The sequence below is a fragment of the Oncorhynchus mykiss genome, chromosome 17 (genome assembly GCF_013265735.2).
Source record: "Oncorhynchus mykiss isolate Arlee chromosome 17, USDA_OmykA_1.1, whole genome shotgun sequence".
In the NCBI taxonomy this organism is placed as follows: domain Eukaryota; kingdom Metazoa; phylum Chordata; class Actinopteri; order Salmoniformes; family Salmonidae; genus Oncorhynchus; species Oncorhynchus mykiss.
The window spans coordinates 58,201,733-58,225,204 of NC_048581.1; the positions used below are offsets into that span (position 1 = coordinate 58,201,733).

At 40.7% G+C, this 23,472-nt stretch overlaps 1 protein-coding gene and 1 long non-coding RNA gene across 51 annotated transcripts in view; one reads left to right on the top strand and one right to left on the bottom strand.

Moving 5' to 3' along the window:
• Positions 1-23,472, top strand: part of LOC110494220 (gastrula zinc finger protein XlCGF57.1) — a 52,344-nt gene that overhangs the window by 4,651 nt on the left and 24,221 nt on the right. For 4 of the 50 annotated variants that reach the window (XR_005037024.1, XM_036950284.1, XM_036950271.1 and 1 more), the window contains 17 exons: positions 448-531; positions 5,140-5,223; positions 7,335-7,418; positions 7,741-7,824; positions 8,493-8,576; positions 9,931-10,014; positions 12,467-12,550; positions 13,474-13,557; positions 17,374-17,457; positions 17,887-17,970; positions 18,215-18,298; positions 19,154-19,237; positions 20,132-20,215; positions 21,161-21,244; positions 21,679-21,762; positions 22,736-22,819; positions 23,292-23,410. Coding sequence is in view for 49 of the 50 variants with exons in the window: in XM_036950284.1 (XP_036806179.1) it covers positions 448-531; positions 5,140-5,223; positions 7,335-7,418; positions 7,741-7,824; positions 8,493-8,576; positions 9,931-10,014; positions 12,467-12,550; positions 13,474-13,557; positions 17,374-17,457; positions 17,887-17,970; positions 18,215-18,298; positions 19,154-19,237; positions 20,132-20,215; positions 21,161-21,244; positions 21,679-21,762; positions 22,736-22,819; positions 23,292-23,410 (1,463 nt within the window). In the remaining variant the exon portion in view is untranslated. The remainder of the gene's footprint in view (positions 1-447; positions 532-5,139; positions 5,224-7,334; positions 7,419-7,740; positions 7,825-8,492; positions 8,577-9,930; positions 10,015-12,466; positions 12,551-13,473; positions 13,558-17,373; positions 17,458-17,886; positions 17,971-18,214; positions 18,299-19,153; positions 19,238-20,131; positions 20,216-21,160; positions 21,245-21,678; positions 21,763-22,735; positions 22,820-23,291; positions 23,411-23,472) is intronic. The other 46 variants (XM_036950293.1, XM_036950277.1, XM_036950302.1 and 43 more) reach the window with 41 other exon arrangements.
• Positions 12,926-18,215, bottom strand: LOC118940481. Its single transcript, XR_005037025.1, has 2 exons — positions 17,504-18,215; positions 12,926-13,603 (listed from the first exon to the last, which is right to left on the bottom strand). It is a non-coding gene; the product is annotated as an uncharacterized LOC118940481 (long non-coding RNA).

The window sequence follows — 23,472 nt, forward strand, 5'->3', positions numbered from 1 at the left end:
GCAGTAGCTTTTTGTATGCAGTATGAGATTTTGAATAGAATTTACTGCATGGACATCAAGCGACTGATTTTCTGAGACATTTTGTAATATTGGTAAGTAGACCATTTGAAGAGTGGTCTATAGCTTCTATATTGGAAAATTAAACACTGCTTTACACGTTTTGCATTTTTAATTTACAGTGAAAAATATTTGATTTAGATTTTTTTGTTATCTGATATTTATGAAATTCTCATTTGACCAAAAGCAAGATGCATTCGGATCATAGTCAAGTTTTATGGGTGTGTTCATCATTTGGCCATACGTTTATCCTTGTAAATATAACCAATAATCCTACTCAAGTTCATTTGAGTGGACAGTTTGCAATTTGGAATAAATCCTTTTTTTTTTTTTTTTTTTTCAATTCTGTGCAGATTGAATAGCTAATATTTGTATGCTCTGTGTGTATAGGGGTGAAGCCGTACGCTTGTTCCATGTGTGACATGAGGTTTTTCCAGCGTTACCACCTGGAGAGACACAGCCTCACTCATACGGGTATGAGTCCTCTTTCCGTACCCTTCTCACATAAAACAAGCGACCCATTTTACTCCTGTTTGTCATAGAGCAGCCTCTCAGTAGAAATGTATTGAGTGTAAAATCAAAAAGACAGCACGGCAGTTGGCCGGCTTCAGGAGATCAGGATGTGACAAAGATCTTTATGCTCGGACAGAAACCATGTGGCCTTCATATAGATAGAAATGCAAACTTAATATACAGTTACTGTGCCTTCAGAAAGTATTCATACCCGTTGACTTATTCCACATTGTTGCGGCCTCTAATTCAAAATGGATTACATTTTTTTTCCCTCTCACCAATCTACACAAAATACCCCATAACGACAGTTCTAACATGTTTTTAGAAATGTTTGCAAATGTATTGAATGTGAAATACAGAAATATCTTATTTACATAAGTATTCACACCCCTGAGTCAATACATGTTAGAATCCCCTTTTGCAGTGATTACAGCTGTGAGCCTTTCTGGGTAAGTCTCTACGAGCTTTGTACACCTGGATTGTACAATATTTGCACATTTCTTCATTTAAATCTTTGTCAAATTGGGTGTTGGTCATTGCTAGGCATCCATTTAAGTCTTGCCATAGATTTGCAAGACAATTTTATATAGAGCTGTAACTAGGCCATTCCGGAACATTCACCCTCTAGGAACTGTTCGATCGCCAAACCAACTGTTCGATCGCCAAACATTTCTGTACGATAAGCCTTGCCTTCCAATTATTTGACTTCATCTCGCACTGTTGGCAGTAGATGCACCCGATTTCAGCGGCCTTGCACGCCGAGTAGGAGACATGTCCCATTCTAAACTTTTAAAACCATGACTAGAGAGAGACTGTCAATGTCTATATTAAAGCGCTGCTGTTTATCAGTGAGTTCATGTTTACGTTTTTACTTAGCACTGTCAACACTTTCTATTCTACACTTTTTTTCTTATCAGCTGTTCTCCCTACTTCCACTCGCTCTACAACTAGCGCTGCAGTTGCAATGAATGAATGAGAAGGAAAGTGTATCGATAGGCTTGCGTTTATTAGCGGCTTGCACCTTTTTGTAATATCGAGGAATATTTCATTTGTCTGGTCATAGGAGTAACGGCATACATTTTTGCATGAGGTAGAAACGGTGCGGCTCGAGTTTCGCCATCAGCTGGAAGAACGTTTTTTGGTCAGTGTCAGGGGAGGAAAGAGAGAGTGGAGGGATGTTGAAAGCCGGACCGTTAGTCTGCTGCCCTCTCCCTCTGCTGAGTCTGGCTCCATCAGCCCAGCGAAATAAAAATATAAAGCAAATTATTTAAATGTTATTTAACTTTTTAAATTTAACCTTTATTTAACTAGGCAAGTCAGTTAAGAACAAATTCGTATTTACAATAACGGCCTACCAAAAGGCAAATGGCCGCCTGCGGGAATGGGGGCTGGCATTAAATATAGGACAGAACACACATCACAACAAGAGAGACCACAACACTACATAAAGAGAGACCTAAGACAATAACATAGCATGGCAGCAACACATGACAACACAGCATGGTAGCAACACAGCATGGTAGCAACAGAACATGGTACAAACATTATTGGGCACAAACAACAGCACAAAGGGCAAGAAGGTAGAGACAACAATACATCACTTGAAGCAGCCACAACTGTCAGTGTCCATGGTTGAGTCTTTGATAGAAGAGATTGAAATAAAACTGTCCAGTTTGAGTGTTTGTTGCAACACGTTCCAGTCGCTAGCTGCAGCGAACTGAAAACAGGAGCGACCCAGGGATGTGTGCGCTTTAGGGACCTTTAACAGAATGTGACTGGCAGAATGGGTGTTGTATGTGGAGGATGAGGGCTGCAGTAGATATCTCAGATATGGGGGAGTGAGGCCTAAGAGGGTTTTATAAATAAGCATCAACCAGTGGGTCTTGTGACGGGTATACAGAGATGACCAGTTTACAGAGGAGTGAAGTGGCGTGTCTTAGAAGGAGCATTGGTGGCAAATCTGATGGCTGAATGGTAAAGAACATCTAGCCGATCGAGAACACCCGTACCTGCCGATCTATAAATTACGTATCCATAATCTTGCATGGGTAGGATGGTCATCTGAATCAGGGTTAGTTTGGCAGCTGGCGTGAAAGAGGAGCGATTACGATAGAGGAAACCAAGTCTAGATTTAACTTTAGCCTGCAGCTTTGATATGTGCTGAGAGAAGGGAGTATGGTTAGACGGTACACTGTCCAAGTACTTGTATGGGGTGACTACCTCCAGCTCTAAACCAGGGCTGTCCAACCCTGCTCCTGGAGAGCTACCGTCCTGTAGGTTTTCACTCTCCCTCATCTAGCGCACCTGATTCCAATAATTAGCTAGTTGATGCGCTGTATCAGGTTGGTTATACCCGGGGTTGGAGTGTGAACCTACAAGAGGGTAGCTCTCCAGGAGCAGGGTTGCGCAGCCCTGCTCTAAACCCATCAGAGGTTGTAATCACACCTGTAGTAATCACACTTAGCTGTGCCTCACAAGTAATACATTAACTGGTCTATTACCGGTGTGATCATATTGCCTACCTCAAATGTTGAAATATAATTAAAAAGTGGTCTGAGAAGAACAAGAATGCATTTAGGGCAATTCAAGCAAAGCTAATATGCGGCGATAATGTTTTGGGCCTGTAGCCTACAGCACAAATGCCATTCCTACAGTACTGTTTTATTTATTTAATTTTTTTACCTGCTTTTCCTCCCCCTTTTCGTGGTATCGAATTGTTAGTAGCTACTATCTTGTCTCATCGCTACAACTCCTGTACGGGCTCGGGAGAGACGAAGGTCGAAAGTCATGCGTCCTCCAATACACAACCCAACCAAGCCGTACTGCTTCTTAACACAGCGCGCATCCAACCCGCAAGCCAGCCGCACCAATGTGTCGGAGGGAGCACCTGGCAACCTTGGTTAGCGCACATTGCGCCCGGCCCGCCACAGGAGTTGCTGGTGCGCGATGAGACAAGGATATCCCTACTGGCCAGACCCTCCCTAATCCCTAGTCCTTGCCGATGACAACCATACCCATAACATGATGCAGCAATGCTTGAAAATATGGGGTGTGGTAATTAGTGATGTGTTGTTGGATTTGCCTTAACAAAACACTTTTTATTCAGGACTTAAAGTACATTTCTTTGCCACATTTTTTGCAGTTTTACTTTGGTGCCTTATTGCAAACAGGATGCATGTTTTGGAATATTTTTTTCTGTACATGCTTCCTTTTCACTCTGTCATTTAGGTTAGCATTGTGGAGTAGCTACAATGTTGATCCATCCCCAGTTTTCTCCAAGCTGTTTTAAAGTCACCATTGGCAGCATGGTGAAATCCCTGAGTGGTTTCTTTCCTCTCCAGCAATTGAGTTAGGAAGGACGTCTATCTTGTATAGTGACTGGGTGTATTGCTACACCATCCAAAGTGTAACTGTTTTAATTTAACTAGGCAAGTCATTTAAGAACAAATTCTTATTTACAATGGGTCCGGATGATGCTGGGCCAATTGTGCGCCACCCTATGGGACTCTCAATCACAGCCGGTTGTGATACAGCCTGGATTCGAACCGGGGTGTCTAGTGACGCCTCAAGCACTGAGATGCCTGTGCCTTAGACTGCTGCGCCACTCAGGAAATGTAATGTGTTCAAATTTTTAAAATGTATTTTTCTTTTTTACCCATCTGCCGATAGGTGCCCTTTGCGAGGCATTGGAAAACCTCCCTGGTCTTTGTGGTTGAATCTGTGTTTGAAATTCACTCCTTGACTGAGGGACCTTACAATTATCTACAAAGATGAGGCAGTTTATTAAAATAATTATGTTTAACAATATTATTGCACACAGTGAGTCCATGCAACTTATGTGACTTCTTAATTAAGCACATTTTTACTCCTGAACTTTAGGCTTGCCGTAAAAGGGGTTGAATACTTACTGATTCAAGACATTTCAGATTTTAATTTATATATAAAAAGGCCAGTAAAATGCAATCTCTATTTAATCAATCTTAAATTCAAGCTGTAACACAACAAAATGTGGAAAAAGTCCAGGGCTGTGAACACTTTCTGAAGGCACTGTATATGTTTTTAAATGGTTTAAAACTACCAGACTCATGGGGCAAAAGTCAGTCTCTTGCCAACAGAGGGAATGCTCTTGATGTCCAAGCCTTGCACATTACTTACTGGTCGTAGTTCATGGCTAGTTATTGTAACTGATAATGGCTTGAAGTTGGTACAGATTATTACTGATGACAATTTTGTTTTAGGTAAAAACTTATTTTGATGTCAGTGAAGGGTTTCCTCTCTTACACTTTGCCAGCTAACATTTCTGTAGTTAATTCCAAATTGTTGCCATTGAACCCAAATTGAATTTGATTGGGCATAAAACATTTTCTTGTTTTAACCTTAAATGCACACTGAAGTGTTTGTCCCCAGGGGTTAAGACATGGCAACAAACATTTTACCTCTAGTACTACAACTAATCAGTCCTTACATTTGTGTGAAATGTATATGGTTATAGTTTGGGAGTTGGGTGTTTTGTGTTCCACTTTATGCAATAGGAACACTAGCTAATATATTGATACTCTGTGTGCATAGGGGTGAAGCCGTTTGCTTGCAACATGTGTGACATGAGATTCTTCCAGCGTTACCACCTGGCGAGACACAGCCTCACTCATACGGGTACTGGTCCGCACACCGTACCCCTCTTAACAATGGGCTATAAACACTGATGCTGCACTTAAGCACCAATACACAGGTTCCTTATGTTGTACTTGCGTAGGGTGGCGTAAAGCCACAACAAACTAGGGTTTTAGAACCGCTTAACAATTTGTGGCTTTCAGTTAATATCTCTGGATTCACTATCTTGGCAATTTCATTGCCTTGGTAAATTGCCAAACCAACCCTTTAGTAGGATAGTACTAAAGGGTTATTATAGCCCTTTTGAAATATTTTGAGTGCATTCAGAAAGTATTCAGACCCCTTCACTTTTCCACATTTTGTTATGCTACAGCCTTATTCTAAAATTGATCAAATATTTTTTCCCTCGTCAATCTACACACACTACCCCATAATTACAAATTGAAAACAGGTTTTTATACATTTTTGCAAATGTATTAAAATGAAAGAACAGGCATACCTTATTTACATAGGTATTCATACCCTTTGCTATGACACTTGAATTTGAGCTCCAGTGTATCTTGTTTCCATTGATCATCCTTGATGTTTCTACAACTTGATTGGAGTCCACCTGTGGTAAGTTCAATTGGACATGATTTGGAAAGGCGCACACCTGTCTATATAAGGTCCCACAGTTGACAGTGCATGTCAGAGGAAAAAACAGGCCATGATGTCAAAGGAATTGTCTGTTGACCTCCGAGACAGGATTGTGTCGAGGTACAGATCTGGGTATGGGTACCAAAACATTTCTGGAGCATTGAAGCTCCCCAGGAACACAGTGGCCGCCATTATTCTTAAATGGAAGAAGTTTGGAACCACCAAGACTCTTCCTAATGCTGGCTGCCTGGCCAAACTGCGGAATCGGCCGAGAAGGGCCTTGGTCAGGGAGGTGACCAAGAACCCGATGGTCACTCTGACAGAGCTCCAGAGTTCCTCTGTGGAGATGGTTGTCTTCTGGAAGGTTCTCCCATCTCTGCTGCACTCCACCAATCAGGTCTCTATGGTAGAGTGACAAGACGGAAGCCACTCCTCAGGAAAAGGCACGTGACAGCCTGCTTGGAGTTTGCCAAAAGGCACATAAAGGACTCAGATCCCAAGAAACAAGATTCTCTGGTCTGATGAAACCAATAACTTTTTGGCCTGAATACCAAGAGTCACGTCTGGAGGTAATCTGGCACCATCCCTACTGTGAAGCATGGTGGCAGCATTCTGCTCTGGGGATGTTTTTCAGTGGCAGGGACTGGGAGACTAGTCAGGATCAAGGGAAAGATGAATGGAGCAAAGTACAATAATTATAAAATATTAGAGTGGTGTGTTAATGTGTTTTATACATCTGTTTTTTTCTAGTCAGTGGTCTCTAACCAAGTTTCTCATGTATTTGATGACAACCTGCTCCAGAGGACCTCAGAATGGGGTGAAGGTTCACCTTCCAACAGGACAATGACCCTAAGCACATAGCCAAGACAATGCTGGAGTGGCTTTAGGACAAGTCTCTGAATGTCCATTGGGGGTACCAGCCAGAGCCCAGAACCCGATCGAACATCTATGGAGAGACCTGAAAATAGCTGGGCAGCAACTCTCCCCCCTTCCAACCTGACTGAGTTTGAGAGCATCTGCAGAGAAGGATGGGAGAAACTCCCCAAATACACGTGTGCCAAGCTTGTAGCGACATACGCAAGAAGACTCGAGGCTGTAATCGCTGCCGAAGGTACTTCCACAAAGTACAGAGTAAAGGGTCTGATTACTTATGTAAATGTAATATTTCAGTGTTTTATTTGTAATAAATTAGCAAAATGTTCTAAACCTGTTTTTGCTATGATATTGTGGGATATTGTGTGTAGTTTAATGAGGTGAAAAAACGATTTAATCCATTTTAGAATAAAGCTAACTTGACAAAATATGGATGAAGTCAAGGGGTCTGAATACTTTCCTGAATCAACTGTTGAATAATGGAATGTCTCAGTGCAAGCTTTGCATGGCTATTGTGACGTCTCAGATCATTTTAATTGCTGCCCTTGTTCTGGTGCATCAGGCTTTCTTCGATGAGTGTTAAGGACTACTTAAGCATAGGGCAAGAGGCAGACTTCTCTAAAGTTGGTGCTCTGTGTGTATAGGGGTGAAGCCATACGCTTGCTCCATGTGTGATCAAAGATTTTTCCAGCGTTACCACCTGGCAAGACACAGCCTCAAACATACGGGTATGGGTCCGCTCACCGTACCCATCTCACATATTTAGGTACTCCAGTGAAATAGTTTTACGTAAGACCATCGAGTTTGGATTCGTACAAACAATGAAATATTGCAGATGGACTCCAAGAAGCTCTATAGGAACAGCTTTAATTAGTTTTGCAATGTTATGGACACGTTTCACCGCTGCCACTACTTTTAAAATAGGCCACTGAGTTTTCAAAAATGTTTGTCCATATGTTTGTCTGGCACAATACAAACCCAGTTAATATATGCATGATGCTCCTAACAAGCCTTATATACTGACATGACTGGTGATCTGTGTGTGTATAGGGGTGAAGCCGTACGCTTGCTCCATGTGTGACATGAGGTTCTACCAGCGTTACCACCTATCGAGACACAGCCTCACTCATACGGGTATGGCGTCTGCTCACTGCTGCCTCACTGGAGCTAGTGACGCAACATTATTCAGTTGAATGTACATGTTAAGTCCCCAACAGCCCCATGCATTGTCAAATGTTCTGACAAAACGTATTTGTAGGGTTAGGCCACTTTTTTAGCACTCAATTATACAGGATATTCAGTGTTGGATGTCCTTGTGTTGGTAACCCCTTCTTAATCTCAAAAGTGAATGGAATGAAAAGGCTTTGTTGGAAACTACTGTCCACTGGAAAGAGTGATCTCAATCCATGTTATCAAATATTAGTGGTGTGTTGTTTTATACATCTGGGTTTTTTCTAGTCAGTGATCTCCTACCGAAATTTATCATAATTGACTCATATTTTTAATACGGGGAGTGATTTATCACCAGATGAGATCAATTTAAGTGCTGTTTTTTTTTTTAGCTTTAGAGAAAGTCATTGTATGATATGAGAAATGTAATTGCAAGTACTCTTAAGGGTAGTTGCACAATTTTGTTTTTTCATTCTAGTTCCCCTCGAAGTGATTTGTTTATACAATTGTTTAAGTTGTATAGCAGGAAATCCAGCATGTTAATGTCTAGAATTTTTTTTTTAAATCAGGGAATGCATATTTTAAAACTGACAAAGATGGCTAATATTTGTCTGCTCTGTGTGTGTGTTTAGGAGTGAAGCCATATGCTTGTTCCATGTGTGACATGAGGTTTATTCAGCGTTACCAACTGGAGAGACACAGCCTCACTCATACGGGTATGTGTCCTCACTTTAAATCTCCCTCTCGCTTCAATCTGACATTGCAAATGTCATGCATGAGCCCCACTGCAATGAGTTGTCTATGTCATGTTGGGGTATAATGGAATTGAATTCATACATATGACTGCATCAAACTCGAGTTTGTATTGTTAAAGGCATTTTATTTCAAAATCAAAGACTGTTGTCCCATCACAGCACTACCAATACTTAGCCTTGATTCCTGTCAGATCTTAGAGAAAGGTCTTGAATATTGTTTTATTTAGGCAAAAGATTTCCAAGCTAACCAGTTTTGAGGACTATGATAGATTTGAATCAAACCCCCAAATCATTGCACAATATTTGTAAATCAATGTCCCAGGTCCGATTAAAACCTTTGAACCCGCATGTTGGAATTGAGCTTGAGGTCTGGCTAAGAGCCACAACTTCAGGCTGACTGTATTTCCAAAAATGTCCTATGGAAGCCATCTTTGATGGTGTTTAGGATAGCAGGTGAACCAGACCGCTTCAGGCTTTGAGACGTCACAATAGCATGCCAAAAATCACATGGTTGTGTCAATGTGTTGTGTTTAAATATGTACCAACTGCTTAAAATGTTCACATCTAATGTTCATATGAACAGCATGATGTGAAGTCATGTGTCCACTGCCATTTTCACCCCAAATTCTAACCTAACTCAGCAAAATTGCAATTGTTATTAGCTAAACCATTGGAATCATTGGTAGCTAGTAGCCACGCTTAGGCTACAACAGTGATTTTTCCTTGCATTATGGTGGTGTATTAAAGCATTGCCTTTTCTTAGCATTGCCCTTTTGAACATTAACTGCCTAATACTCATTGGGCGCTAAAATCGAGTCCCAATTGGATTAGTAGATTGTACCTTTTTGACCAACTGCTGTAACAAGATTTTCTGTTAAAGAAAATTGTCTGGTGAACAAGACAAACTGTGCTAAGCTTATTTAGCTGCACTAAAGGTAAAGAAATAATCCACTCAAATCTTTTGGTATTTTTTTTCGTTCGTCCACTGTTGATATAGTCCCAAAATCTTTCGCTTGTCAGCGATCAAGTTTTCAAGATATAGGTCTTTCAAAAAGCTATTTGTCACGTGCCACATCAACATGGTGATGCGAAACACTTCTTCATGATGTGGAAAGTCATCATTTCGTTCTTGAAAGTCGTATATCGGAACTCGATTGCTGAAATGCAAAACATTTTTGGACAACCATCAGTGCACTAAATTTAAAAAATAAAATATTTTTGAGTGGATTATTCCTTTAAGATTGATCATTTTTGGCAGTTGAACTTTTTTATACTGAAGTTGGTGCTGTGTGTGTGTGTGTGTGTGTGTGTGTAGGGGTGAAGCCATTTGGTTGCACCATGTGTGACAAGAGGTTCTTCCAGCGCTACCACCTGGCAAGACACAGCCTCACTCATATGGGTATGCACCCTCTCACCTTTTCCCTGTAATTAAACCCTAGTATACAGGGTTGGCAGGATTTATGAATTAGTCATGCACAAAAAAAATGTTGTTTTAATATCCCCAGAAAGTTCTTAATTTAATTCTGTTAAAGATGAGAATGGGTTAGTTTTGCCACCGGGTGACATCATCAGCTCATGTGATGTGTTATGGTTGTGGACTAAAGCATGAGGGGGGGGGGGGGGGTAACATTTGAAAGATTTTTGTGAATACCTATTACGTTGTGGCAAGTATTGAAATTAGTAGTTAACTACCAATTGATTTACCATCCAAGTATATACATATAACTAAACCTAAAAAATTAGAGGCACTAAAATAATATATTGATGCTCTGTGGGGTTAGGTGTAAAACCTTATGCTTGCACCGTGTGTAACATGAGGTTTGTTCAGCGCTCCCACCTGGTGAGACACAGCCCCAAACATACGGGTATGGGTCCACTCACCGTACCCATCTCACATATAGAAGCTAGTTAAGGATGTTAGTATATAAAAAAAAATCGCAGGCACACATTCAATAACGATTTAGGACTTTGATCAATAATTATCGTGATTTGCAGTCCTTTGCAAGTTAACGCCTTTGATGAAAAGTGTTGTATTGCATCATTGCTATGTTGTACTTGTGAAGTTCCCAGTAGAACTAGGTCATAAGCCGCCACTAGAAAACGACTTTATTTTCGCAACATCCTAAATTGAAGCACTTTAAGAAGGCCTAGAACTACCACCAGATAATACAATCCCTTAATCTGTGTTGTATGAGATCATGAAGGGCAATTTCTTACATTCTGTGGATGGATGCCTTGTCAAATTGCGGTTCATCATAAACGAGTGGCCATACCTACATTTTGCACACTTTGTCAACACCTTTTTGATGAACCCCAACAACCGCAAGCTATTGAGGTGGTAGTGTAATCAGATTCTAAACGGCCAATACCCGGGAAGTTATTGTGTGGATCGACATCAGTGTTTTTATAAGATATTTATTAAGTATACAGTGCAGTCGGAAACTATTCAGATCCCTTGACATTTTGTTACGTTACAGGCTCATTCTAAAATGGATTAAATATGAACATTTTCTCATCAATCTACACACAATACCCTGTACGGACAAAGTATAAACAGGTTTCAGATATTTATTATTCTTATTTACATAGGTATTCAGACCTTTTGCTATGAGACTTGAAATTGAGTGCAGGTGCATCCTGTTTCCATTGATCATCCTTGATGTTTCTACAACTTGATTGGAGTCCACCTGTGGTAAGTTCAATTGGACAGGATTTGGAAAGGCGCACACCTGTCTATATAAGGTCCCACAGTTGACAGTGCATGTCAAAGCAAAAACCAAGCCATGAGATCAAAGGAATTGTCTATGGAGCCCAGACAGGATTGTTTCAAGGCACAGATCTGGGGATGGGTACCAAAACATCTCTGCAGCATTGAAGGTCCCCAAGAACACAGTGAACACACATCATTCTTAAATGGAAGAAGTTTGGATCCACCAAGACTCTTCCTAGAGCTGGACGCCCATCCAAACTGAGCAATCTGGGGAGAAGGGCCTTGATCAGGGAGGTGACCAAGAACCCAATGGTCACTCTGACAGAGCTCCAGATTTCCTCTGTGCAGATGGGAGAACCTTCCAGAAGGGCAACCATCTCTGCAGCACTCCACCAATCAGGTCTTTATGGTAGTGGCCAGACGAAGCCACTCGGTAAAAGGCACATGACAGCCCACTTGGAGTTTGCCTAAAGGCAGCTAAAGGAGAAACAAGATTTACTAGTCTGATGAAACTAAGATTGAACCCTTTTGTCCTGAATGCCAAGTGTCACGTCTGGAGGAAACCTGGCACCATCCCTACGGTGAAGCATGGTGGTGGCAGCATCATGCTGTGGGGATGTTTTTCAGTGGCAGGGACTGGGAGACTAACAGGTCTCTCCGATCTAACATATCTGTAGAGACCTGAAAATAGCTCTGCAGCATCGCTCCCCATCCAACCTGACAGAACTTGAGAAGATATGCAGAGAAGAATGGGAGAAACTCCCCAAATACAGATGTTCCAAGCTTGTAGCGTCACTCCTAAGAAGACTCGGCTGTAATCGCTGCCAAAGGTGCTTCAACAAAGTACTGAGTAAAGGGTCTCAATACTTACGTAAATGTCATATTTCAGTTGTTTCTTAACACATTTGCAAACATTTCTAAAAACCCGTTTTTAAAATTTGTCATTGAGGTATTGTGTGTCGATTGAGGGATATAAAAAAAAATATATATTATAATAAGGCTGTAATGTAACAATGTGGAAAAAGACGAGGGGTCTGAATACTTTCTGACTGAACTGTAAACGTATACATCTTAATTTTGGAGGACTTTAATTGACGGACAGTGGGGCATAAAAATAATATGATGTTCTGTGTGTGTATAGGGGTGAAGCCGTATGCTTGCACCATGTGTGACAAGAGGTTTTTCCAGCGAGACCATCTACGGAGACACAGCGTCACTCATATGGGTATGGGTCCATTCTGGTATACAGGGTTGGAACGATTTTTGCCTATATTCTAACTACTGCACGAATCAAGGATGGCTAAGAAAACATCATTTGTTTATGATGAAAAACAATTCGTTGTAGAATTTTATTGACCCCCCCCCCCCCCCCCCCCAAATCTTACTGCTTGAAATCAGGATGTTGATAAGTGTTCTTTGGTTATTGTTGATCATACTCAATGTGATGTGAAGTTTATGGTATTAGATAATTCAATTCTCATCTGTGCAATTTCTTGCATTCTCTGTGGGTGACACCTAGTAAAATTGCCTCATCCTAAAAAAAAATTTTTTTTTTATTGGCCATCATTAATTCACACAACTTACCAACACCCTTTTTAAAAAAAAATATACCCCAACAACCGCAAGCTATTGAGGTGGTAGTGTAATCGGATTCTTCAAGGTGAATAACCTGGAAGTTATGGTGCGTTCGATTGCTGTTGGAAATAAAATAATATGACTTCCCAACTCGGAAATAACCACTTGAACGACCCTCCAAGTTGGAGTGGTGGGAAACTTGGGCCAGTATAAAAATACCAGAATTTCTGAGTTGCGACATATCGTCCCTGTATTTGACACTTTTTGACCAAATATGGTAAAGCGAAGCCATTTACAGTAATGTAGCTAGTTTGGCCCATAATGTGGGGTGACACATTGCTAACGTGGACAATCTAGCAACGTTGGTTCTTTGCCATCAAGTTGAAATGTCATTGTACGCACTCGTGTCATATTTACGACTTCACCAACTGTACAATACGAGAACCATTCCAGCACATCACCATTTGATATCAGTGGTTTATCAGAAGTAAATGTATACACACCTAAGCTTAATTTTGGAAGACTTCAGTCAATGGAGAGAGACTTTAAAAACGCTATTTTCTCTGTGTACAGCGGTGAAGCCGTTCGCTTGCACCATGTGTGACAAGAGGTTTTATGAGCGCCACCACCTGCGGAGACACAGCATCACTCATATGGGTATGGGTCTGTTCACCATGCCCGTGTCATTAAGATCAGGCTACACCTGAACCCTGGTATACAGAGTTGGCAGGGTTTAAATGCCAACCACTGTGCATATTAAGGATGGCCAATAAAATATACAATGCCTTCAGAAAGTATTCAGACCCTTTTGACTTTATTTGTTCAGGGCAGCATAGCCTAGTGGTTAGAGCGTTGGACTAGTAACCGAAAGGTTTCAAGTTCAAATCCCCGAGCGGAAAAGGTAAAAATCTGTCGTTCTGCCCCTGAACAGGCAGTTAACCCACTGTTCCTAGGCCGTCATTGAAAATTAGAATTTGCTCTTAACTGACTTGCCTAAATGTAAAATAAATAAAATCCACATTTTATGTTACAGCCTTATTCTAAAATGGATTAAATATTTTTTCCCCTCATCAATCTGCACACAATATCCTAAAAATTATGACAAATAGGTTTTTAGAGATGTTTGCAAATGTATTAAAAATAAAATACAGATACCTTATTTACATAAGTATTCAGACCTATTGCTGTGTGACTCGAAATTGACCTCCGGTGCATCCTGTTTCCATTCATCATCCTTGATGTTTCTACAACTTGGAGTCTACCTGTGGTAAATTCCGTTGATTTGCAAAGGCACACAACTGTCTAGATAAGGTCCCACAGTTGACAGTGCATGTCAGAGGAAAAACCAGGCCATGAGGTCGAAGGAATTGTCTGTAGAGCTCCGAGACAGGATTGTGTCGAGGCACAGATCTGGGGATGGGTACAAAAACTTTTCTGCAGCACTGAAGCTCCCCAAGAACACAGTGGCTGCCATCATTCTTAAATGGAAGAAGTTTGGAACCACCAAGACTTCCTAGAGCTGGTCACCCGGCTAAACTGAGTAATCGGGGGAGAAGGGCCTTGGTCAGGGAGGTGACCGAGAACTTGATGTTCACTCTAACAGAGATCTAGAGTTCCTCTGGAGATGGGAGAACTTTCCAGAAGGACAACCATCTCTGCAGCACTCCACCAATCAGGACTTTGAGTGGCCAGACGGAAGCCTCTCCTCAATAAAAGGCACATGATAGCCCGCTTGGAGTTTGCAAAAAAGGCACCTATAGACTCAGACCATGAGACACAAGATTGGTCTGGTCTGATGAAACCAAGATTAAACTCTTTGGTCTGAATGCCAAGCGTCACGTCTGGAGGAAACCTGGCACCATCCCTACGTTGAAGCATGGTGGTGGCAGCATCATGTTTTTCAGTGGCAGGGACTGGGAGACTAGTCAGGATCAAGGGATTGATGAACTGAGCAAAATACCTTCCAACAGGACAACAACCTTAATCACACAGACAAGACAACGCAGGAATGGCTTCGAGACGAGTCTCAATGCTTTTGTGGACCTGCCAGAGCCCATACTTATACCCGATCGAATATCTCTGGAGAGACCTGAAAATAGCTGTGCAGCGACGCTCCCCACCAAACCTGACAGAGCTTGAGAAGAATGGGAGAAATTCCCCAGATAAGGTGTGCCAAACTTGTAGCGTCATACTCAAAGAAGACTCTTGCTTCAACAAAATACTGAGTGAAGCGTCTGAATACTTACAGTACCTGTCAAAAGTTTGGACACAGCTACTCATTCAATAGTTTTTCTTTATTTTCTCTATTTCTACATTGTAGAATAATAGGGAAGACCTCAACTATGAAATAACACATGGAATCATGTAGTAAACAGTTTTAAACAAATCAAAACACATTTTAGAATCTTCAAAGTAGCCACCATTTGCCTTTGACGGCTTTGCACGCTCTTGGCATTCTCTCAACCAGCTTCACCTGGAATGCTTTTCCAACAGTCTTGAAGGAGTTCCCACATATGATGAGCACTTGTCTGCTTTTCCTTCACTCTGCGGTCCAACTCATCCCAAACCATCTCAATTGGGTTGAAGTTGGGTGATTGTGGAGGCCAGATCATCTGATTCCGCACTCCATCATCTCCTTCTTGGTCAAATAGCCCTTACAAAGCCTGGAGATGTGTTGGGTCATTGTTCTGTTGAAAAACAAATGACAGTCCCACTAAGCGCAAACCAGATGAGATGGTGTATCGCTGCAGCATGCTGTGGTAGCCATGCTGGTTTAGTGTACTTTGAATTCTAAATACATCCAGTCAGCAGCAAAGCACCATCACACCACCTCCATGCTTCACGGTGGGAACCACACATGAGGTCATCCGTTCACCTACTCTGCATCTCACAAAGACACGGCAGTTGGAACCAAAAATCTAACATTTTGGAATCATTAGACCAAAAGACAGATTTCTACCGGTCTAATGTCCATTGCTCGTGTTTCTTGGCCCAAAGAAGTCTCCTTCTTTTTGGTGTCCTTTTAGTGGTTTCTTTGCAGCATTTCAACCATGAAGGCCTGATTTCATGCAGTCTCCTCTGAACAGGTGATGTTGAGATGTGTCTGTTACTTGAACTCTCTGAAGCATTTATTTGGGCTGCAATTTCTGAGGCTGGTAACTGTAATGAACTTATCCTCTGCAGCAGAAGTAGTTCTGGGTCTTCCTCTCCTGTGGCGGTCCTCATGAGAGCCAGATTCATCACATCGCTTGATGGTTTTTGCAACTGCACTTGAAGAAACTTTCAAAGTTCTTGACATGTTCTGGTTGACTGACCTTCATGTCTTAAAGTAATGGACTGTCATTTCTCTTATTTGAGCTGTTCTTGCTGTAGTATGGACTTGGTCTTTTACAAAGTAGGGCTATCTTCTGTATACCACCCCTACCATGTCACAACACAACTGATTGGCTGAAACTCATTAAGAAGGAAAGAAATTCTACAAATGAACGTTTAACAAGGCACACCTGTTACTTGAAGTGCATTCCAGGTGCATACCTCATGAAGCTGGTTGAGAGAATGCCAAGAGTGCAAAGCTGTCAAGGCAAAAAGACTGCTTTGAAGAATCTCAAATATATTTTGATTTGTTTAACTTTTTTTTGTTGACTACATGATTCCATATGTGTTATTTCATAGTTTTGATGTCTTCAGTATTATTCTACAGTGTAGAAAATTGTAAAAATAAAAACCCTGGAAGGGGTGTGTCCATTTATGACTGATACTGTATGTAAATGTAATATTTCCTTTTTTTCCTTCAAATTTCTAAAAAAATAAAGGAATGTCTAAACCTGTTTTTTGCTTTGTCGTTACGCTGTATTGTTTGTAGATTGAGAATGTTTTATTGAGTAAGGCTGTAACGTAACAATGTTGAACAAGTCAAGGGGTCTGAATACTTTCCCAGGGCACTGTAACTAGTATATGATGAAAGTTGGCTATATTGTGGTATTTTTACTTTTCTTTCAACTCAATAATATTTGAATTGATCAAGTGTTACCATAATTGGTTTTCTTGTCTCGCGGAAACACCTTAACACACCCAATCCTGCTGCTTGAAATTAGCATGTTGATAACAATAATGCAGCTTGGTACATATTGTTGGTCATACTGTTATGTGGTGTGAAGTTAATGGTAAGATATCACAAACTTGTCGTCATCCTAGTGCAGATTTTATTGGCTACCCTTAATTCACGCATCTTGTCAACACTTTTTTTTGATAAAACCCCAACAACCGCAAGCTATTGAGGTGGCGGAGTATTTTGATTCCTCATGGTAAATAACCTGTAAATTATTGACATCCAGTGATTTATTTATTAATTAAAAAAAAAATAGGAAATCAATGTAGTATAAATGTGTATATACTTGAACTTTTTAATATTGGAAGACTTCACTCGATGAATAGTGAGACACACAAATAACCTGATGTTCTGTGTGTGTGTAGGGGTGAAGCCGTTCGCTTGCACCATGTGTGACAAGAGGTTTTATGAGCGCCACCACCTGCGGAGACACAGCATCACTCATATGGGTATGGGTCTGTTCACCATGCCCGTGTCATTAAGATCAGGCTACACCTGAACCCTGGTCTACATACTCACGCACCAGACCCTTTTCCCCCTTTATTTATTTCGGATAGTTGGTTTTCCCCACAAGCGCTACACATTGACCACAGATTTTGACGATGTATAACCTGCAGGTCTTGTATATTTCGCTAACACACCACACGTCTCTGATTTGGAGCCATGCCTCAAATTGGTTTGCTAAGATCAAACTATTACAAATACGTCACTTCGTAAGTTCACACCCACTAAGGCCAGATTTGAGTTGTTGGTGTACCACCGGCTAATAAAGCACATCAGATGTTTATATGCAGTCATTTTAGTATACAGTTTTAACTGAACTTAATAATATTGACTTAGTGAGAAACAAAAAATAATCTGATGTTCTGTGTGTGTAGGGGTGAAGCCGTACGCTTGCACCATGTGTGACAAGAGGTTTTATCAGCGTCACCACCTGCGGAGACACAGCATCACTCATATGGGTATGGGGCTGATCACTGTACCCGTGTCATTAAGATCAGGCTACACCTGAACCCTGGTCTACAGGGGTGGCAGGATTTAAATGCCAGTCATCATACACAAAGAAATGTGCAGATAAGATATTTGATAACAATCTCCCATACGTTCTGATGGAAAGCAGTGGCGCTTAAATTAATACACAATATTGGAGTACTTTTAGTGGATGAATTTTGAGAACCTAAGTAATATATTGTTTTGTGTGTATAGGGGTGAAGCCGTACGCTTGCACCATGTGTGACAAGAGGTTTTACCAGCGCCACCACCTAGCAAGACACAGCGTCACTCACATGGGTATGTCATTAAGGCTATTGGTGAAATGTTTGCATGTTAGGTTTGATATCCAAAACGCCCATAATTCCATTTCCCTTGAGGATGAGAAGGGCTAATATTACTACCAGATGTTGTCATCAGCTCATGTGATGTGTTTTGTTATTTGGGGAAAAACAACTACACCGACTGTTCGATAACTCGCACCTCAATAGCATGCGGATTCAGATAACTTGCGTTATCTAATTGTTTATTTTCAACCCGAAAATATTTGAATTGAGCAAGTTCTTAAAAAAAAAAAAAGTAGAAGTAGGTTTACCATCTGAAAACGGGTCAGTTCTGCTACATGAAAGCAGCTTGTTGATAACAGAACGGCACTCTGTACATATTATTAGTTGTCCTGTATTCTGTGTGACGTGGTGTTTTAGGTATGAGATGGTGAACTTGTCATTAAGTGTGATATTTCTACATTCTAAACCCTATATTTCCTACCATAATTAAAATGGTGTTCTATAAAGATAACATTTTGTTGCTCAGCCTCAATTCACGTATATACAAAAATATATCATTAACTTGTGCTTTGTTGGACTCCCAAAACCACCGCGAGTTATCGAAGTGGCGGTGTAATTTACATTTCTTCAGTGTGAATCCTCTGTTATAATTCAGTGTGAATCCTCTGTTATAATTCAGTGTGAATCCTCTGTTATAATTCAGTGTGAATCCTCTGTTATAATTGCATAGATTTACAACCAGTGGTTAATAAACAATCAACGCGTACACATATTAATCGACTCAAACATTTTCAATTGCTAGACTGTGAAACAGAAAAATAATACAATGATGTTGTGTGTGTGTGTGTGTGTGTGTGTGTGTGTGTAGGAGTGAAGCCGTATGCTTGCACCATGTGTGACAAGAGGTTTTATCAGCGCCACCACCTGGCGAGACACAACGTCACTCACATGGGTATGGGTCAGCTCACTGTACTCCTGTCATTAAGACCAGGCTACACCTGAACCCCAGTATACAGGGTTGGCAGGATTTATAAACTAGTCATGCACAAAGAAATGTACAGGTGAAATATATTGTTTATTTTATTATAGGTTTTAATATCCAAATAAGTCCAGAATTTAATTACCCTTTAAGGATGACTCTGTTGGGCTAATATTACCTCCAGATGGCATCAGCATCAGTCTTCTGGATAAAAGCATTACATTTTTTGGCTAGAAACTCCATTGACCACTCAGTAACTCATGCCTCAGTAAGTTTAAAGAAACATGTATTTTTTTAAATGATGGTTGTGGAGATGTCTTCCAGGATTTGTATGTGTTTTTTTTCTTTCTTCAAACCAGACAGTTATGTGTTGTTGTAAATGGAGGTCATTGGAAACTGTTAGATTTCTACAATCTGAAAACACCCAATCCTGCTCAGTGTTGCCAACTTGGCCACTTTGCGCTAGAGTCACTAGATCTAGCAAAGTTTTGGATCCCTCCTCCCATTTCTACCCCCTGAAAGTGATTAAGACAAATTCAGCAGTATTCAAGGCATTCTCAGAGGGTTTGCTTCTGAGAGGTTTCAGGAATTAGCAACCGGCTATGTGATGTTCACATTCCTTGCAATTTGTTGTCATCTAACAACTTCTAGTGACAAATTGTGCAGCCAATAGCTTCCCCCCCCCCACAAAAAAAAAAGTTGGTAACACCGGTCCTGTTGTGTGAAGGCAGAATGTTCATAATAGCCATGGGTATATAGTCAGTCCTGCTGTTTTTGTGCTTGGAGTTTATGGTGAACCAAATATTGGACTTTAATATGGCGTGTGAGGCACAACAGTAATGTATTGATGCTCTTGTGTGTGTATAGGAGTGAAGCCGTACGGTTGCACCATGTGTGACAAGAGGTTTTACCAGCGTTACCTCCTGGCAAGACACAGCCTCACTCATTTGGGTATGGTCCGCTCACCGTACCCACCGTACCCAAGATTAGGCTACACCTGAACCCCAGTATACAGGGTTGGCAGAATTGATATGCTAGTTGTGCTAAAATAAATATATAGGTGAAATGTTGTTTTAGATGTTCAGTTTCATTACCCCAAGAAATCCATGTAATTTATCTTAAGGATGAGAAGGACTAGTTTTACAACCAAATGTCATCAGGCCATGACATGTGTTGTGGACTAAAGCATAATAAATGCAGTCTTAATTGGCGAAAATAACTACACTGACCACACAGTAAAACATGCCTCAATCATTTTTAAATTGGAATAACTCACGTTTGTCGAGATGTCTTCCAAAAGGTTAGGTGTATTTTCAAACCAGTTATGATGAGTGTTTTTGGAATTGCTGTTATTGGGAACCTGCAGAAACGGTTAAAGATGTCTACAATCTGAAAACATCCAACCCTGCTCAGTGTTGCGAACTTAGCCACTTTGCACTAGATCTTTTGGATCCCCCTCTCCTTTCCCCCCTAAACATGACTAAGGAAAATTCAGCAACATTTAAGGAGTTCTGGGTTTTAACTCTGAGAGTGTTCAGAAAGTCAGCGACTTGCTTGCAGTGAATTTGCCTATTCAGAACAGCAGCATACGCACTCACTGTGCTGATGATCACATGCCTTACAAATTTGTGTTGACATTATCACACAAATCAATGTTCTACTTCGTCTACAATTTCTAGTGATATATTGCCCTACCAATACCTGTTTGCTTTCCCCACAAAAAGTTGGCAACTCCAGTTCTGTTGCGTGAAGAAGGTTGATAACAGCACCTGGTGTATATTGTCTGTGCTGTATTTGTGTCTGAAATGTGTGGTAAACCTAATAGTGGAAGACTAACGAGGTAAAGCTGTGTATTGATGCGTGTGTGTGTGTGTGTGTGTGTGTGTGTGTGTGTAGGGGTGAAGCCGTACGGTTGCACCATGTGTGACAAGAGGTTTTACCAGCGATACCACCTCTCAAGACACAGCCTCACTCATTTGGGTATGGGTCCGTTCACCGTACCCACTGTACCCACTGTGCCCAAGATCAGGCCACACCTGAACCCCACTATACAGGGTTTTCAGGATCTATATGCTAGTCGTCATGCACAAAGAAATATAGGTGAAGTATTGTTTTCAAGTTAGGTTTGATTTCCAGAAGTCTGGATGAGAAGGGATATTTTTACCGTTTAGACTACAATCATCAGCTCATGTGATGTGTTGTGGCTGTGGACTAAAGCGTTTGAAAAATACATAGTAAAAAAAAAATGGTTGGAGAAAACATCTCCCTTATTCTTCCGTCTGAATCCCCCTGTAAATGATTGCATGGATTGAAATGAGTGGTTAAATTTGAAGCATAAATGGATATACTGTACTTTAAACTTCCAATTGGAGTGTGAGGAACAAAAGTAATATCTCAATGCTCTGTGCATTCAGGTGTGAAACCTTACGCTTGTACCATGTGTGACATGAGGTTTGTTCAGCGCTACCACCTGACAAGACACAGCCTCACTCACACGGGTATGGGCCCGCTCACCGTACCCATCACACATATAGCAGCTAGTAAAGGATGTTAGTAATGGACTTTCACAGATGAAAGTATTGGAAGAGTTCTAGAAAAGAACGGTTTCTCATCTACATCATTTTGTAACGAGAAATTACTATTTTGTTTTTTTAAGTTTTAAACACTGCAGCAATGCTATTTGTAATACATTCTAGTACATGTTCCATATTATCTGTTTAAGAAATGCCGTTTTAAAGCTAGACCCCTAAAGATCTTCAGCTAATTGCGAATTTATCATTTGGATGTCAAGATAATGAATACATCATTTATTAGAATAATGAAATGTTTCCAACATGTCTTGACCAGGCACTTCCATGTAGGCTTAAATCATTTATATTTTAAAACAAGGTGGCGTTTTAGGCTTGTGAGAGATTGTCTAGCTACTTAGCTAGACAATGATCGTTTAGTGTACATTTCTGTTAACTTGTAACTACAACTAACATTGTGAAATGGTTCGTTTTCGATGTTGACACACATGGTACGTTATTTAGTGATATTTACTTTACGATATTTGGCTTTCGAGCCAGTTATTTTGTGGTCGGATAATGCATTCTGCAATGGCTTTATTGACACACAATTCCAGATTTTATTATGTACTTTAATTCGGTGCTTAGTTCACAATTAGTTCACAATTGCATGTGTTGATTGTTCATATTTAGCTACTCGTGTTTTTTTGATGTAACAATTGAAATATCAAAAGTAGTCTTCATTTGAGCTGATAAAACAAGTTAGATTGCAGCATCTTCACATCCTTGTAATAGATTGTCCACATTGTGACATGACAAAAAGCACTTACTGTAATTGTAACATGCTTATGGTAGCCAACTTTTCTCTCCACGAATAGTGTTTGTAGAGCTAGCTTGAGCTCTTTAAGTTTTGTTTGTACACATTGGAGAATGAGAGCTAATGTATTGCTCTGTGTGTGTATAGGGGTGAAGCCGTATGCTTGTTCCATGTGTGACATGAGGTTTATACAGCGTAACCACCTGGAGAGACACAGCCACACTCATACGGGTATGCGCCCATTTACCATACCCTTATCCCCAAGAAAGGCTATTTTTAATCAAAACAAATACGACCACAACAAACTCGAGTTTGGATTGTCAAGTCATTTGATGGGATGTTGAACCAGCCTCAAACTATCAAGTAAAACGTTTCAGGGGCAATCGAGTTGGTATGATGAATATCATCTTTTTTTTTTATACAAAAATGGAGATTCCACTCTAATCTACACATAATGAGTTGATGACAAAACATCTTAAAATGTTACCGGAAGTGTAGTTTCCTATCATGCTTAATTCCTGTCCAGAAATTGACTTAGTTTTGTCATGAGAACTAAAGAAACCTAGTTTCCCATCACTTTAACAAACATTTGTAGATGCAGTTAATGTAACCAGGAGACTTTAGTAAGAGCAAATCATATACAGTTTGTTGTGGTTGGACTCTGTGGATTTGATGTGATGAATCTGTTTGTGTGCTCTTTTAGGGGAGAAGCCTTTTGCTTGTGACATGTGTGACATGAGGTTTATCCAGCGTTACCATCTGGAGAGACACAAGCGTGTCCACAGCGGAGAGAAGCCTTATCAGTGTGAGCGCTGCCAGCAGGTAAGAGAACTTGCGCGCACACACACTTAGACACACACACACACTTAGACACACACACACAC